This window comes from Pieris brassicae, chromosome 14 (assembly GCF_905147105.1).
Source record: "Pieris brassicae chromosome 14, ilPieBrab1.1, whole genome shotgun sequence".
NCBI classification, from domain to species: Eukaryota; Metazoa; Arthropoda; class Insecta; order Lepidoptera; family Pieridae; genus Pieris; species Pieris brassicae.
In genome coordinates this window covers 3054441-3071012 of record NC_059678.1, presented here as the reverse complement: position 1 = coordinate 3071012, position 16572 = coordinate 3054441, and the positions used below count along the sequence as shown (strand labels likewise).

The window sequence follows — 16572 nt, the reverse complement described above, 5'->3', positions numbered from 1 at the left end:
GAGAAGCTTAGAAAGTATTTTATTACTCAATTGTTGTCGTTAAATAGACAGAACTGCATGACTCCCACTAATTAGTCATGGTCAACAACAGTCTTCAATTTCTTAGAAAGTTCGTGTGCATGATGCCGACAGTCCAGTTTACTGAGGGCTGGGAGAAGCTTAGAAAGTATTTTATTACTCAATTGTTGTCGTTAAATAGACAGAACTGCATGACTCCCACTTATTAGTCATGGTCAACAACAGTCTTTAATTTCTTAGAAAGTTCGTGTGCATGATGCCGACAGTCCAGTTTACTGAGGGCTGGGAGAAGCTTAGAAAGTATTTTATTACTCAATTGTTGTCGTTAAATAGACAGAACTGCATGACTCCCACTTATTAGTCATGGTCAACAACAGTCTTTAATTTCTTAGAAAGTTCGTGTGCATGATGCCGACAGTCCAGTTTACTGAGGGCTGGGAGAAGCTTAGAAAGTAGTTTATTACTCAATTGTTGTCGTTAAATAGACAGAACTGCATGACTCCCACTAATTAGTCATGGTCAACAACAGTCTTCAATTTCTTAGAAAGTTCGTGTGCATGATGCCGACAGTCCAGTTTACTGAGGGCTGGGAGAAGCTTAGAAAGTAGTTTATTACTCAATTGTTGTCGTTAAATAGACAGAACTGCATGACTCCCACTTATTAGTCATGGTCAACAACAGTCTTCAATTTCTTAGAAAGTTCGTGTGCATGATGCGGACAGTCCAGTTTACTGAGGGCTGGGAGAAGCTTAGAAAGTAGTTTATTACTCAATTGTTGTCGTTAAATAGACAGAACTGCATGACTCCCACTAATTAGTCATGGTCAACAACAGTCTTCAATTTCTTAGAAAGTTCGTGTGCATGATGCCGACAGTCCAGTTTACTGAGGGCTGGGAGAAGCTTAGAAAGTAGTTTATTACTCAATTGTTGTCGTTAAATAGACAGAACTGCATGACTCCCACTTATTAGTCATGGTCAACAACAGTCTTCAATTTCTTAGAAAGTTCGTGTGCATGATGCCGACAGTCCAGTTTACTGAGGGCTGGGAGAAGCTTAGAAAGTAGTTTATTACTCAATTGTTGTCGTTAAATAGACAGAACTGCATGACTCCCACTTATTAGTCATGGTCAACAACAGTCTTCAATTTCTTAGAAAGTTCGTGTGCATGATGCGGACAGTCCAGTTTACTGAGGGCTGGGAGAAGCTTAGAAAGTAGTTTATTACTCAATTGTTGTCGTTAAATAGACAGAACTGCATGACTCCCACTAATTAGTCATGGTCAACAACAGTCTTCAATTTCTTAGAAAGTTCGTGTGCATGATGCCGACAGTCCAGTTTACTGAGGGCTGGGAGAAGCTTAGAAAGTAGTTTATTACTCAATTGTTGTCGTTAAATAGACAGAACTGCATGACTCCCACTTATTAGTCATGGTCAACAACAGTCTTCAATTTCTTAGAAAGTTCGTGTGCATGATGCCGAAAGTCCAGTTTACTGAGGGCTGGGAGAAGCTTAGAAAGTAGTTTATTACTCAATTGTTGTCGTTAAATAGACAGAACTGCATGACTCCCACTAATTAGTCATGGTCAACAACAGTCTTCAATTTCTTAGAAAGTTCGTGTGCATGATGCGGACAGTCCAGTTTACTGAGGGCTGGGAGAAGCTTAGAAAGTAGTTTATTACTCATTTGTTGTCGTTATTGAGAGTGTTAATGCTATGTAGAGTGTGTCGAATGGAAGTCAAGCTAAACCAACCAAAGCCAAAGATTTCGACGCTTTAGGGAGTTCGTCTTTAAATCTAGGGACGTTACATGTAACGTATAACCGCCACCAAAATTAATTCACGCCAAACATCAACACGACGCTTTTTAAAATATATAACTGTAGAGAGCTGTCAATGTCTGTTTGATGTTTGGCATATTTGACAGTGACAGTTCATGTCGACAAATTTTTATAGAACTTTTTCGACTTCCTACATACACTACTGTTAAGGCATTTTGACTGAACCTGCTTCAACTAAATTATGGACAGCAAATTTGAATATTGACGTTTCGTAACTTGGAAAAGGTGTGACCAGGATTGAAAATATGTATAAAATTTTGGTAATTTTTTTTCAGTATTCTGTGATATGGACGTGGCCATGAGGAAACATCAAGAAGCAACTGTTTTGGTGAACTTTGCATCGTTGCGTTCGGCATTCGACAGTACTATGCAGGTAATTTCTTCAATTTTTTTTTAAATCCTATTTTCACTGAAACCAATGTCAAAGGCAAATCATTTATTCATATAGGTAACACAATGTACACTTATGAACGTCAAAACAGAAATTAACTAATTTTACATTTACTGCCAGTCCTCAAATCAAGGACGTAGAACGGAAGAGAAGAACTGGCAATAAACTCTCCGCCTCTCTTTTTTTTGTATTACACAACGTTTGTTGGGAGCTGCAACCATTACACCATGTTCGACATGACATCAGCAGGAGACATGGTGAAATAGGAGCACGCACTTACATTCTCGTGGTAACAACATGCAACACACAAAAATAACTAACATCACCGCATACACGAATTCAACTACGACCAGTCACCGCTGGCTTATGAAGCCTTCAAGTATTACGTCACGCAATTTTTGGAGATTCTTGAAACGCCTCGTTTTCTGTATCCAATAGTAAAACATTTTGTGACTAACCCCAGTGACTCTATATACCTAAATTACCATTATGTGGTGTAAAGTACTGGAAAGTCGAAAATAATATTAACAATAACGCGTAATTGAATCCCCGCTCCGCATCTGTCCTGGAAGAGCTGAGCTACAATAACAGGTTTCCCAAATCTCTTACATATTATAATGAATAAACAGATTTTTTTTAAATTTATTTTATTTTTTTCAAAATCACGAATTTCTAGGGTCCTAGAAATCGTTCTTAGGGACACCATCGCCTAGACAATTAATCATGTAAGTAATGAATTTCCAGGCGATGCAACATCCACAAATCACCACAATCGTCATAATTGCTGAAGGTATTCCAGAGAATATGACGAGGAAGATCATCAAACTCGCCGATGCTAGAGGGGTAAGCTGTCTTCACAAGCTGGAGTAACTTCTACCAGTTCCCGAATCAGGGGGGCAGAAAAACTGATAGGAAACTTTGTCTCCAAGCTTTATACAAGGATTTATAGAATAGGAGGCTCACCAGATGTAAGGTGATACTGCCGTCCATGGACACTGTCAATGCTCGCGAAGGTGTTGCCGGCTTTTTAAGCATTGGTACGCTTTGGAATAAATAAATTACTTCAGAGGGTAGTTCTAAAAAAAAGCTGGTTCCGGATAGTGGTGGTGACCGACAGCAGGAAATGTCACCAGCTTAAACGAACACTTCTATATCCGAGGTGGAAATGTCTTCACAAATTGCAGGGGTATGTGGTGGTGTGTATTCAGAGACTGGGTGAAAAATACCCACTAAAACTACCTCGAGTAGTTCCTACAAAACCGCGTTACAATGACAATTGACAAGCCTCCAATAATAAAAACAATTAGGGCAAAAAAACCGCCTTCACCAGGAAAGGCGAATACTTCCTGCTTCCGTCCTGCCGTTCATTTGACCACCCCGCAACGGCCCAAGCCGAGGTCTAAGTCTCGCAAGAGACGCCAATGCATTAGCCATTCTGTGTAAAAAAAGATTCCCCTACAGCTCGATGTGAGCTGACAAAAGGCCCTTAAGGCCAACAGCGAGATTCCATTTCCAAAAAAAAATCTTGCACAGAAACCTCTGATGAACACTACATGGGAGGTGAAAGATGGTCATATCCTATTTATTCCATGTCTTCCATTAGGATAAGTAAATAAATAAAATTCCCAAAATGATTGGTTCGTTTTGTTAAGGTAAATATTATTGGTCCGGCGACAGTGGGCGGCATCAAACCTGGATGCTTCAAAATTGGCAACACAGCTGGTATGATCGACAATATTATTGAGAGCAAGCTGTATAGGCCTGGAAGGTAAGTTGTGACAGTACCCTCTTTTTAATTAATTAAAAATTACTTAAATTTTGTGAGACTGTACTCTTTTTAATTATTTTTAAAAACACTTATTTTTTTAGACAACCGTCTTCATTATAAAAAAAAACTGTAATGTTGTGACTACCCGCTTTTTAATTGGCAAAAAAACACTATTTTCTTTACATTATTCTTATTCTTTTGGTTAGACTACCCTCTACTTTATTATTCTAAAAAAGGGTATTTAACGTTCTTCAATTGCCCTCTTAATTATTTAAAAACACAATCAGACTACCCTCTTTCTAATGATTAAGAAAACACAATATATTTGGCAAATTTAAAGCAGTCTCTCTCGTGCGTGACTCTCATTCCCGAGGTCGTAAGTTCGAACCCCGGTTGTTAACCAATGTAGTTTTCTATGTGCGCATTTAACATACACACAGTGTGAGGAAAGGCATACCTTAGACCCAAAAGTGGTGTAAGACACACAAGGCTTTTACAAACGATTCGGAAACACTATTTTTATATAAATATAATATTATCTTTCCAGTGTCGCCTACGTTTCCCGTTCAGGCGGTATGAGTAACGAACTAAACAACATACTGTCAAAGCACGCTGACGGCGTCTGTGAGGGCGTGGCCATTGGTGGAGACAGATACCCGGGGACCACTTTTATTGATCATTTGTTGAGGTACATATTTCTTTATCGATTTCAAAAAATGATTGCAGTTTTTCTTCGAATAGGATATGGTGATTTTGCGAACGGACGTAACTTGGAATACTGGGATAGTTCAAGTATGACGTAAGCACGGGGGGGGGGGGTTTGGGGGTTTGGTTTGGGACAATTATTTTTGGGAGCTTTGCTTACTTTTGCTAACAAGAGGATGAGGGGGGGGGGGGGGGTTAAATCGCAGTAAAACTGCTTACGTAGTACTTGAACGGCCTACAAGTACTAAGCCAATAACACATTACACAATAAAAATTCGTTTTTTTATATTTATTAGTATTGTGTGTTTCGTTAGTTTATTACGTCTAAGACACACACACTCTCTGCGAACATATGTAGATGGCGATAGTCACAGACAGCATTCAGTAGCAACGTCTTTCTTAACGGGGATCCGCAACAGACATGTTCTGGGCCTTGGGGTCCTTGGCCTTCACACATATTCCCTATGTACTTCAATCCAAGTGCACCCGAGGTCTTGGAGAGCACTTGGTTTGCTCACTAACCCCCGCAAGGCTTTATGCAGATAGTAGGCCAACACTAAGTCCTAAGTAAGACGTGTCAAACGGAAAACCTATATAAAAAACGACTTTCAAGGTGTTCTAAATTTCGATGAAGGTCCACAATTTTATTCTTCTGACTTTATGACTTTAATACAAAGAGCCCCCTCGTGAGTTGTGTGCTGCGATATTGCGGGCTTATCGATTGTGAGGACGTCCGCGTCTCTTACGTTCTCGTGTCATTTTCACACGTACGATTAAAAAAACGTAGTGATTTATGCTAACAAAGCTGTGGGGGCCGAATCTTGGAAAATACGTGGGTAACACTGAAACTGGCCAGTTAGAAACATTGCTAATGAAAACTTTTTTGAATTTCAAATTTAGAACTCTTTGGTAACCTGATGTAGTATATTGCATACAGATGTCATTTGTTTTTGTGAATTGGCGGCAAATCTAAAACTCGTGTTGTTACACGTGAAAATGAACCTAACGCGAGAAAATTTTCGGTCAATGATTTATTATGACTTTCGTTGTTGGCTTACTGAACAACAAAGCTATGATAGGCTGCGATTAGCATTTCTTAATGAGGGCTTCACAGCCATCCATCCCATCGATCCAGCCATCTCGTGCCATTATTTACAATTGGTTTAACGAGTTTAAGCGTAGACGTAGCAATCACACTGTACAGTACGGAGCTTTATTAACTTGATATATAAACTTTATCAACTTGAGCAATAACTTTATTAACTTGAGATGTCAATGATGATCCGCGTGAGGATCCTTTAACAGCGACTACTGATGATAACATCAGTGCTGTGCGACGCATGATAGAGGAAGATAAGAGAGTGATTTATCAGCAGATACGGGCAAGCCGAGGCATTGGTATGAGTCAAGTTGAAAAAATATTACACGAAAATTTAGGCGTTAGGACCAAATTGATTCCCTATACTTTAACCGCCGACCAGAAACACCTTCACATGGACTGGTTAATATTTGACTATGGCAGGTGTCGAGATAATGAGGCAATGACCTGGCGCCCTGTGACTTTCATTTATACTCAAGAACTAAAGATAAAATTCGAGGTATTCTCTTTACGAGCCCTTAAGATGCGGCGAAAGCGTACGAAAATGCCATAGAAGAGACCCTAAGGAAGAATGGGCCCACTGCTTTTCTCAGTGGTTCCATCTAATGCGACGATGTATAGAGAGGAACGGAGATTACTTCGAATAACAATAAAAGTATTGGCAACTTTTTACATGAAGACGTTTTTCATTTTCTAAACATTTTCAGTGTTACCTAGGTACAAGCAATAAACTCTTGCGTAGGCTAGCCTTAGCAGGCGACATAGGCTTTAGTATTGTCTTTGGTTAACAATAGCTTTTACACATTGAAAGTATACAATTTTTTAATCGGATTAAAGCAGCGTGCGTGGTCACGGTGACTGAAGACAAAAGGTATTGAATGCCAAAAGTATCACAGCTGCAGAGAAAGTTGTGTTATCTGTATTTATTTTCCCGGACTTGGTATCGCTGTAAAGCACGTGAAACGTCGGAAAATTTTAAATTATGTAATTAATTATAAGTTTATATTAATACAAATAGCTTTAATCCGGTTGAAAAAATTGATTTGTTCGCCGAACACTTATATTACTATATCCTAGTGGAGTGAATAACTAATATATTTCAGATTCGAAGCGGATCCGAATGTCAAAATGCTAGTTCTCCTGGGTGAAGTGGGCGGAGTCGAAGAGTACCACGTGTGTCGTGCCATCCGCGACGGACTGATCACCAAACCCATGGTCGCCTGGTGTATTGGAACCTGTTCAGGTATTGCCATGAAAATTAAAATCTAGGTTCCCAATCCCGTAACCACATTTGTCTCATTGGAGACAAATGGACTTAGACCCTCAGGTGTGTAGAATCAAACTAAGCCAGCCTCCTTCCAGACGTACGGAAGTCATCGGCAATTGGCTTCACAGAGCGACATCACTGCTCTGTGGGCTTCTGTACTCTGGTTAGCCACAGCCACGCATTCCAGGATTACGTGGGTGGCTGATTCCTCTGTGCTGATTCCACATAGGTCTGTGTGACAAAAGATATTTATTAAAGGATGGGGGCCCGTAATTGCCCCTAATTTCGAGACGAGACGCCAAACCTCCAAATTTGGTCTGTTTCATTGTATAGACGTCGTTGTGTTACCTGTGTGATTAGCCTTTGAGGTGATGAACTGCTGGATTTTTTGTATTTAGAGTCATGGATAAACAGGACATGGAAATGCCTAGAACTCTCTCAAATGACATCCTAATTTCAACTTTAATATACCAGTGTTTCCCGACGTCCCCGGAACCCAAGGGGGGGGGGGGGGTAATTATGTTGATAATGTGGGGGGATATTGACTATTCATACATTTATTTGTTTTGTAAATTTAGTAACTGGTTTAATAATTTCTTCCTAAAACCTATCATTTAAGTTTCCTAATATTTATGTATGTTGAAGGGGGGGGGGGGTAAGAAAAAGGCTAAGGTGGTATATTTTTTCAGACATGTTCACATCGGAGGTGCAGTTTGGGCACGCGGGTTCGCTCGCTGGTTCCGCGTTGGAAAAGGCAGTTGCGAAGAATGCGTCGCTACAGAAGTATGGAGTCACTGTACCGGGATCGTTTGATACCCTCGGTGATGCTGTGAACAAGGTATTGGCAGTTCATTGATTATATAATTTTACTAGCGGACCCGACAGACGTTGTTCTGCATGTTTCAAGCGATTATAATATGAAACAAAACGAAAAATAAAACATACGGAAAAACCAGCTGCAGCGCCATCTGCCGGGCTGATTTGTAAATCTGAACCATCCAGGGTGCCCTCAAAACGCATGACTGATTGTCCTGTTACGCTCATTGTCCCGTTACGCGCATTGTCCCGTGACGGTCATAGTACGCTTGCGCCGGATCTATTTCTCTTCCACTCTTTGTTAAAGCGGTTTACAACGCTTTACAGACAATCTTGACAATTCTGTTTAGTTCTTTCCTAACTAGGGTTGCCTGTTAGATATAGCTTGTTAGCGATAAGGTTGGGTTTTTTTATCAGTAAGGAAGTTTTAATAAATTTGACAGTTGATAAAATTGTATAAGGTGCAGTTCAAGTATTACGTAAGCACTATAGGAGGGAGGGGGGGGGGGGGGGGGAGTGTCTTTAATTTTCTTATTTAGTGATATTTCCGATACTTTGTGTTCTGCAGTACCCCTTTTGGGTAAAATCCTCCTCCTGAACTTTCCATTTGGATTGCTTCCTCCATCCATATCTCACTAGAAAACTTAACTAACGTCAGCCCATCGCTTTGGAGGTCTTCCCACGGTTCTTTTTCCTGGAGATTCACTCCAACTGTTGGCTTCGGCGGTCCATCTTTTATCTGTTCTCCTTGCAATATGGGCTGCCCCATTTCCATTTCAGGAAACTAGTCAACTTCGAGTTCACTCTTTCCTCTTTTGTGTCTTCAAATTTTTACGCATTTCATTTTTTTCTGTTTATAGGTTTACTTGAATCTGGTTAAAGAAGGTAAAATCATCAAGAAGGAAGAAGTGGAACCTCCCAAAGTACCAATGGACTATGACTGGGCGAGGGTGAGTAATCGTTAGCTAATGAAAAATATCATTATTATAATCAATTTTATCATTAATCGAATTGCTAAGTTTGACTCGCTATGTAACTAATAATGGCTTGGAACTTTTGTGATTCTCTTTAAGATACTTGTGTGCAAATTATAATTAATTATGCTCTAGTATGAATTTTTTTTTCAATTGTTTTGTGTAAATAACTTTCTTTTTGATAAAAAAAAGAGTCGCTTTGTATATCTTTATTCCATCCTCTCCATCTCTCGACGCTTTGCGTTCCACAACACAACGCTTAAGTCACTAGTTCTATCAGGCATCACCGCTTTGTGGAACGAGAAAAACACGTTGATAAAAAAAAATGATTATAGTCTCGGCGATTAATTAGTGGTCTAGTTTTGTCTAACAATAGTGTGTTTTTATTAATAACTAGCGGACCCCACAGACTTCGTTCTGTCAAAAAGATTTGAAATGTGGCAGTTTTTTGTTCCTACCAATTTTATAGTCGGCGCAAAAAATTCTCATGAGAGTGATGGTTATGCCATCACCCTGATTATAGGCCGATGTGTGAGGTTCAGCTCGGGTGACCAAAGTATCTTCGCTTCCACGAACTTTGGCCACTCTTCTGTGACCCACTAAAAAACCCCGACTGGGCTTCAAACTAAGAGGCGAACTTAGGGTTCAAACCTGATTGGAAAATAATCTAAAGGGATAGTGGGAACCTAAAAGTGACAAATATTTAAAAATTGTGTGCCTCATTGATATATTTTCCTATTAGTATGTATTCAAATAATTTTGCTCCGATAGGGATATTAAATTAATAATTCAAAAATTAAATCCTTTTTAACGCAATTTGTTTGAGTGAGTGCTTGTAATTTAATTTGAACTTTATTGAATAGCAATCCATTCTTAGACTTCAACGAATATTTAAAAAAAAGAATTGGTACAATTGGTCCAGGCGTTGTAGAGTTAAGCGCTTACCAACACATTTTGCGATTCATTTTTATATCATAGATTATCATTACAATTAATTATTTCTGAATTAATAGCGTTGATTATTTGAACCATTATTTCTCAAACCGTTTGTCAATATCGATTAAATTTTCGATTGTGTGTCATGTGTATTCATATAGGTAACAAAATGTACACATATGAACTTTAAAAAAGCTGTAAAAATACAGCCAGTTCTTAAACGCCCTTGGCGTCGAACGGACAAGAACTATTGTTCTTCGACACTTTTTTCTTAAATGGATATACAACTCTCCATAATTTAACTCAAGGGACCAGATATAAATATTAAATAACCAAAATAACAAGCGTTTATGGGGGATTCGAAAATTCGTGAATTATTATTTCTATATTATTGTTATTTTATACAATCATTTTTATTTCGGAAATTCTTCGGAAATATGTTTTCCTGGTACAGAAAGAAAGCGATCATTTTTTATTTATTTATTGTGTGTAAAATAAATGTATGTTACAGAAACTTGGTATCATCCGGAAACCGGCGGCCTTTATAAGCACGATTTGTGACGAGAGAGGCCAGGAGCTGAACTACTGCGGTGTGCCCATCAGTCAGGTCCTGGAGAGGCAGCTTGGTGTTGGTGGAACTATCAGTTTGTTGTGGTGAGTGTTAAGTTGACAGGCTTTTACTGGATATCGAAATGTCGTCCATATTTATAGTTAAATAATGACCATGCACGCTGTAAAGCACGCGAAACGTCGGATTTTTTAAAAAATTATTATAAGTTTATAATCATACATAGCTTCAATCCGGTAAAAAAGTGTTTTCTTTCAATATGTAAAAGCTATGTTAGCAAAAGACAATACTAAATAATTTCAGGTTCCAAAGAGAGCTTCCGGAGTGGGCTTGCAAGTTCTTCGAGCTCGTGTTGATTGTGACAGCGGACCATGGCCCCGCAGTCTCTGGGGCCCATAACACTATGGTCACAGCGAGGGCCGGAAAGGACTTGATATCGTCCATTGTCTCTGGACTTTTGACAATTGTAAGTAATATGTTGAAATGTCATTTGTCAAATGTCAGTTGTCAAATTGAGTTTTTGAATGCCTGTTTGTCTGTCTTGTTTGTTGATTTACTAAAATGTTTATGACTGGTGTCTCAGCAAAGATTTTATAACGTATATTAAAAAAATGGGATACAATAAAATCCAGATGCAAAAATATCATGTCTAATTATCCAACTAGATTATTATCATGTATTATCCAGCTAGGACAGTACGCTAGTCTAACACAATTTTATTTGAAGTGAAACTTTATCGGCGATGGAAAAAAAATACCGTCACATTTTTCGGTTACGTATCACATTTTTCCGTTACGCGCCATCTTTGTCTTGTCCCTACCACCGTTGATTCGAAGTTATTAATAACAAAAATAAATCTTAGTAGTAATAAGGTAAAATGAAATAATTGTATTATTCGTATTCGTGTCTATGACAATAAAAGCCTTTTGTTAAGCTTTATCTAATTTAACTTTATTTAACCAATTTCTGTAAAGTTGCCTAAAGTAGATCACACTTTTACACGAACACTTTTTTTTATTATATTTTAGGGAGACCGCTTCGGTGGGGCTTTGGACCGTGCCGCGATTGACTTCTGCTCGGCCTACGACCGCGGTCAGCATCCGCAGGAGTTCGTCAACGAGAAGAGGGCGAAGGGGGAGCTCATCATGGGCATTGGCCATAGGTATTTTAACATTTTATTTATTACCAAACATTTTAATTATACAAAAAAAGGTTAATTGGCAACGGGCGGTCATATGAAAAGCGATTTCTTCCAGGCAACCCGAGTTTGGAAACAAATTAGAGTTGAGTGCCAAAAGTAAAAGCCTCTAATCATCATCAATGGTTTTACAGCCCCTTGTGGGTTAGCCTCCTCAAATACACTTCGCCATCGCTATCCAGAGCTTCCCCTTTCCAATTGCGAACCCCTATTGTTTCGAGGTCCTTCACAACTTCATCCCACCAACGCAGCCACGGTCTACCGGGTTTACTCTTGCCGGGCTGTGAGGACCTTGGGGTTCTGTCGTTCGCTATTCGGTGCACATGTCCCAACAATTATAGCCTGTTGCACTGTATGAATTGGACGATGTTGGCGTCGACTAGGATGTTATAAAGTTCCTCATTGTAGCGAATACGCCAAACAACGTCGTTCCAAACAGGACCAAAGATATTTCGAAGAATCTTCAGCTCGTAAATTAGGCTCTGAAAGCCTCTAATGACAAGAACTAAATGATAATAATATAATAACTAAATTATGATAAAATAATAAATAAATAATAAAGTAACAACTAAATGATAACAAAACAATAACTATAATAAAAAATAATAACTAAATAATAAAATAATTACTAAAGGGTAATAAAATAACATCTAAATGATAATAAAATAATAACTAAATGGTAATAAAATAATAACTAAGTGGTAATAAAAAATAACTGAATGATAATTAAAAAATAACTAAATGGTAATAAAATAATAAGTAAATGATAGTAAAAAGTTACTAAATTATAATAAAAAAATAACTAAATGGTAATAAAATAATAACTAAATAATTACTAAATGGTAATAAAGTAACATCTAAATGATAATAAAAAAATAACTAAATGATAATAAAAAAATAACAAAATGATAATAAAACAATAACTAAATGATAATAAAATAATAACTAAACCAAATGAAAACTTAAAGCTCGTCTAGCAAGATAAACAAAGTTACGATAAGTTCGGTAGATTGTTGTAAAATATATCAATGTTAGTGATTACGTTGTTAGAGCGAAATAGCCTATTCACTGGACCATTCAAAGTAGCAAATGAGATACATTAAAGGAATGCAAAGTCAGGATTACATTATGTCTGACATCACACGACCTTCGGCGGAGTGAAGGCTTCTAAATTTCCCCCCTCGTCAACACTTTCCAATCATTTCCCGTTATCCCTTTCACTCCATCTTCTCGGGCTTCTGCTGGACGTCCTCTCTGGGCCATTCCAAGTGAGTCCTATGACCCATCACAAACGCGGCCCATTTGTTGTTGTTGGAAAGGCCTCGTACGTTTTGTTAACTTGGTTGGTTCCTTTTAAATCCAGGGTTAAATCCATCAACAACCCTGACTCTCGCGTGCGCGAACTCAAGGCGTACGTGACGTCACGCTGGCCAGCCTGGCCCGTCACGCGGTACGCGTTGGACGTGGAGGCCATCACCACTCGGAAGAAGCCCAATTTGATCCTCAACGTGGACGGGATCATCGCTGCAGCCATGGTTGATATGTTCAGGCACTGTCAGCTTTTCACTCAGTGAGTATTATAACAGATAAATTGTGGTAAAAATTGTGGGAATTATAATCTATATTGTAAAGTGGACTAGGGCTTCAGTGTGAGACCCTCGTACCTGAGGCCGTAGGTTCGATCCCCGGCTGTGCACCAATGAATTTTCTTTCTATGTGCGCATTTAACATTAGCTCGAACGGTGAAAGAAAACATCGTGAGGAAACCGTCTTGCCTTAGACACAAACGACGGCGTGTGTCAGGCAAGGGCCGCCGATCTGAGGAAAAATCTGAGGCCCAGACCTCAAAAGTGTGTATTATTTATTTTATTAATGCATATAGTATTCTATTGAAATGGATAATCCAGACATTGGATTCCAATTTAAACGCTTAAATCAGTACTTTTGAATTTTCTTAAGATATTATACATCTTTATGTATTATATATATTCGACTATGAGTCGATATATAAGTCACTGAACTTCTCTTAAACGGCTGGACCTATTTGAATGGATTTTCGTGTGTTTCGGTGGAGCCCTGCATGGTTTAGATTCACATATCAGCCCGGCAGATGGCGCTGCAGTCGTGTACTTTGTTTAATATCCTAATCGCTTGAACCTTTGTCGGTTCCGCTAGTGTATATATATATATATATATAGGTACACAACATAATATCACATAATTTCTTGTACACTCGTGAAACGTAAATCCACCTTATAACATCGTATAACGCGATTTCATTCGCTTGTATAACACGGTTTTTCCCCCATATAGCGCGGGGATTTTACACGTTATATTTCTGATCTGTGACATTTATTATTGTACGAATTTATTTCGTTCAGTTTCTTAATCGATTTAAATCCACTTTAACTAGGAAAGTTAAACGTGAAACATTTGTACATAGCGCGTTATATGGAGTCATACACGCTCGATATGGGAGGACCTTATAACGCGGAACTGTTTATGATTTTTTTTTTGCATATTCAGTACTAGACTAAGAATACTTTGGTATTGTCTTTTATCAACATAACTTTTACACATTTAAAGAAAACACTTTTTCAACGGATTGAAGCTATTTATTATTATAAACTAATAATTATTTACATAATTTTAAATTTCGATATCAACTCCAGGGAAATAAATACAGATAACACAACTTTCTCTACAGCTGTGATACTTTTTGACATTTAACACCTTTTGTCTTCAGCTACCGTGACCACGCACGCCGTAAAGCACGCGAAACGTCGGAAAATTATGTAAAATAATTATAAGTTTATAATAATACATAGCTGCAATCCGTTAATAAAGTGTTTTCTTTAAAACCCTTGTTTCGGGGTACGCTCGAATAATTTGGCCAAACCCAGGAGTCAATTCGGGATGAGAGGGCAAATCGTAGCTCCCGTTTGCGAGCACAACGCATGGTCAGCTATCGACCCCCCAATCATAGGGCAAACTCAAATTTAATGTTTTATTCAAACTTATTAAAAGCAGAAAGTTATGAACGTAAATAAAGAAATATACTAAATGCTTCCAATTTAACATTTACTGACAGTTCTTAAATCAAGGGTGTACGGACGAGAAGAACTGGCAATAAACTCTCCGCCACTTTTAATCGCCAACTTTTTCATTTTATAATGTTTGCAAGGAGACGACATCGACATCGACACCATGTTTCACATGACATAAGCACGAGGCATGGTGAAATAGGAGCAAGCAGTTACATTCTCGTAGAAACAACACGCAATTAGATTGCAACACGCTCGCGATAGATTTTACCCTAAATGAATTTTCTTTTCTTTCCAGGGAGGAAGGTAACAATTACATACAAATGGGTTCAATCAACGCGTTGTTCGTCCTCGGCAGAACGATCGGACACATTGGCCATTATCTCGACCAGAAGAGGATGAAGCAGCCGCTGTACAGGCACCCGTGGGACGACATCACTTACATGTCCCCACTTAACTAAATGTGTCTTTCTTTAGTAAAATACAGGTCTGTGAAAATAAATATACGTTGTCGAAATTTTGGTCACAAATTCTCTCATTGTCGTTACGCGATATTTTTTGTAACTATTTTTTTAATTCAGATATTTTAATAGGTACAATTATTATTGGGTTTTGTTTGATATGTCACCGTAAAATTGTCAACCTCAACTGCTTACAATTTAACGTATTATTCGGAAGATTGTAATCTATCGAAGTGAAACTGTCAAATTACAATATTAAAAATTGTCAACTGTCTGTAGGCTGTCTTTGATTGGTCGGCTTTGTAGTAGACAGTAGAACAAACAAATAGGGTGACGCAGGGCATATGTCGTTCAACCAATCAGCGCGAAGGTACGTTCCGTTTCACACGTGCAAATAATAAACTTTATATAAAATAATTGTTAATTTTATAAATTTGCACAAATATAAATAAAATATTGTTGGCATCAGTTTGATTTTTTTATACAACGTGTTTATTTTGAATTAGATACAATAATTGACATGAATAATTGACAAGATACAAACGTATATTGATAAAAAATTGTTTCCAGTTATTTTTAGCATTCGCTCGAATGCTCATATATTGAACGCTCGAGTCGATTACAATTTGTCAATTTTAAGATTGTAATTTGACGGTTTCACTTCGATAGATTACAATCTTTCGAATAACTGTCAAGGTTCACAATCTTGCAAGAAAAAATACAAGCTAACGGTATTTACAATTTTATGGTGACAGATATATGACATGGCAAGCCAACTGTCACAGAAATAATTTAAAAATGTCACAGATAATGTTCTATACTCATTGTTAATGTAAGTAAAATACGAAGGATATAAACAATATATTTTTTAAATTTAGTTAAGTAAACTTCGAATTGAAAATAGGAAATTGTTTTCGATCATTCATATTTTTTTCTTTATCTATATTTTGACTAACTGTTAATTAATTTACAAAAACTTCAAATTTTACCTTCATATTAATGTAGATGCTGTGGTGATTATAGTTTGTCACAAATTTATCCACAGTTGTGTAAATGTTGGACAGTTAACCATTTGTTATTTCATAAATCAAATACAACGTGAGAGGCGCTATCATTATTTAAATAATATTTTGGTAATAATGACGTCATTTTTTTATAGCTGGACAGTTCGACTGTTGTCGGTACAAAAATGGCGCTTGAAATCCTTGTTCTGTCATTCTATTCTGTTTCTGTGTTTCAAGTTTTCCAATCTATTTTTCCCAACAGCGCCATCTGTTGTATTTTGTAAAACTCTTAAGCATTCCTTGTCATGAGACTTTTGATAAAACCTCGACGTTTCACACAAGGCCTGAAACATTCCCTGCGTTTAAAGCATAGGTTTGACAGTGACATTTCTCGTTTTGAGGAAGTTTTGAAACAGATGGAAGATGTACTCTTTTAATTTGTAATATTTCAAATGTTTGAAGTGGAAATTTGACATAATATTTAA

The 16572-nt window shown here is 37.7% G+C and overlaps 1 protein-coding gene across 2 annotated transcripts in view; it reads left to right on the top strand.

Annotated features, from left to right (window-relative positions):
• Positions 1-15186, top strand: part of LOC123717999 (ATP-citrate synthase) — a 42515-nt gene extending 27329 nt beyond the window's left edge. For both annotated transcript variants that reach the window (XM_045674335.1, XM_045674333.1), the window contains exons 13-24: positions 2132-2229; positions 2992-3090; positions 3900-4015; positions 4563-4703; positions 6923-7062; positions 7776-7924; positions 8763-8852; positions 10324-10466; positions 10684-10846; positions 11409-11542; positions 12942-13148; positions 14921-15186. In XM_045674335.1, coding sequence (XP_045530291.1) covers positions 2132-2229; positions 2992-3090; positions 3900-4015; positions 4563-4703; positions 6923-7062; positions 7776-7924; positions 8763-8852; positions 10324-10466; positions 10684-10846; positions 11409-11542; positions 12942-13148; positions 14921-15083 — 1643 coding nt within the window. In that variant the 3' untranslated portion in view covers positions 15084-15186. The remainder of the gene's footprint in view (positions 1-2131; positions 2230-2991; positions 3091-3899; positions 4016-4562; positions 4704-6922; positions 7063-7775; positions 7925-8762; positions 8853-10323; positions 10467-10683; positions 10847-11408; positions 11543-12941; positions 13149-14920) is intronic.
• The last annotated feature ends 1386 nt before the right edge of the window (positions 15187-16572 follow it).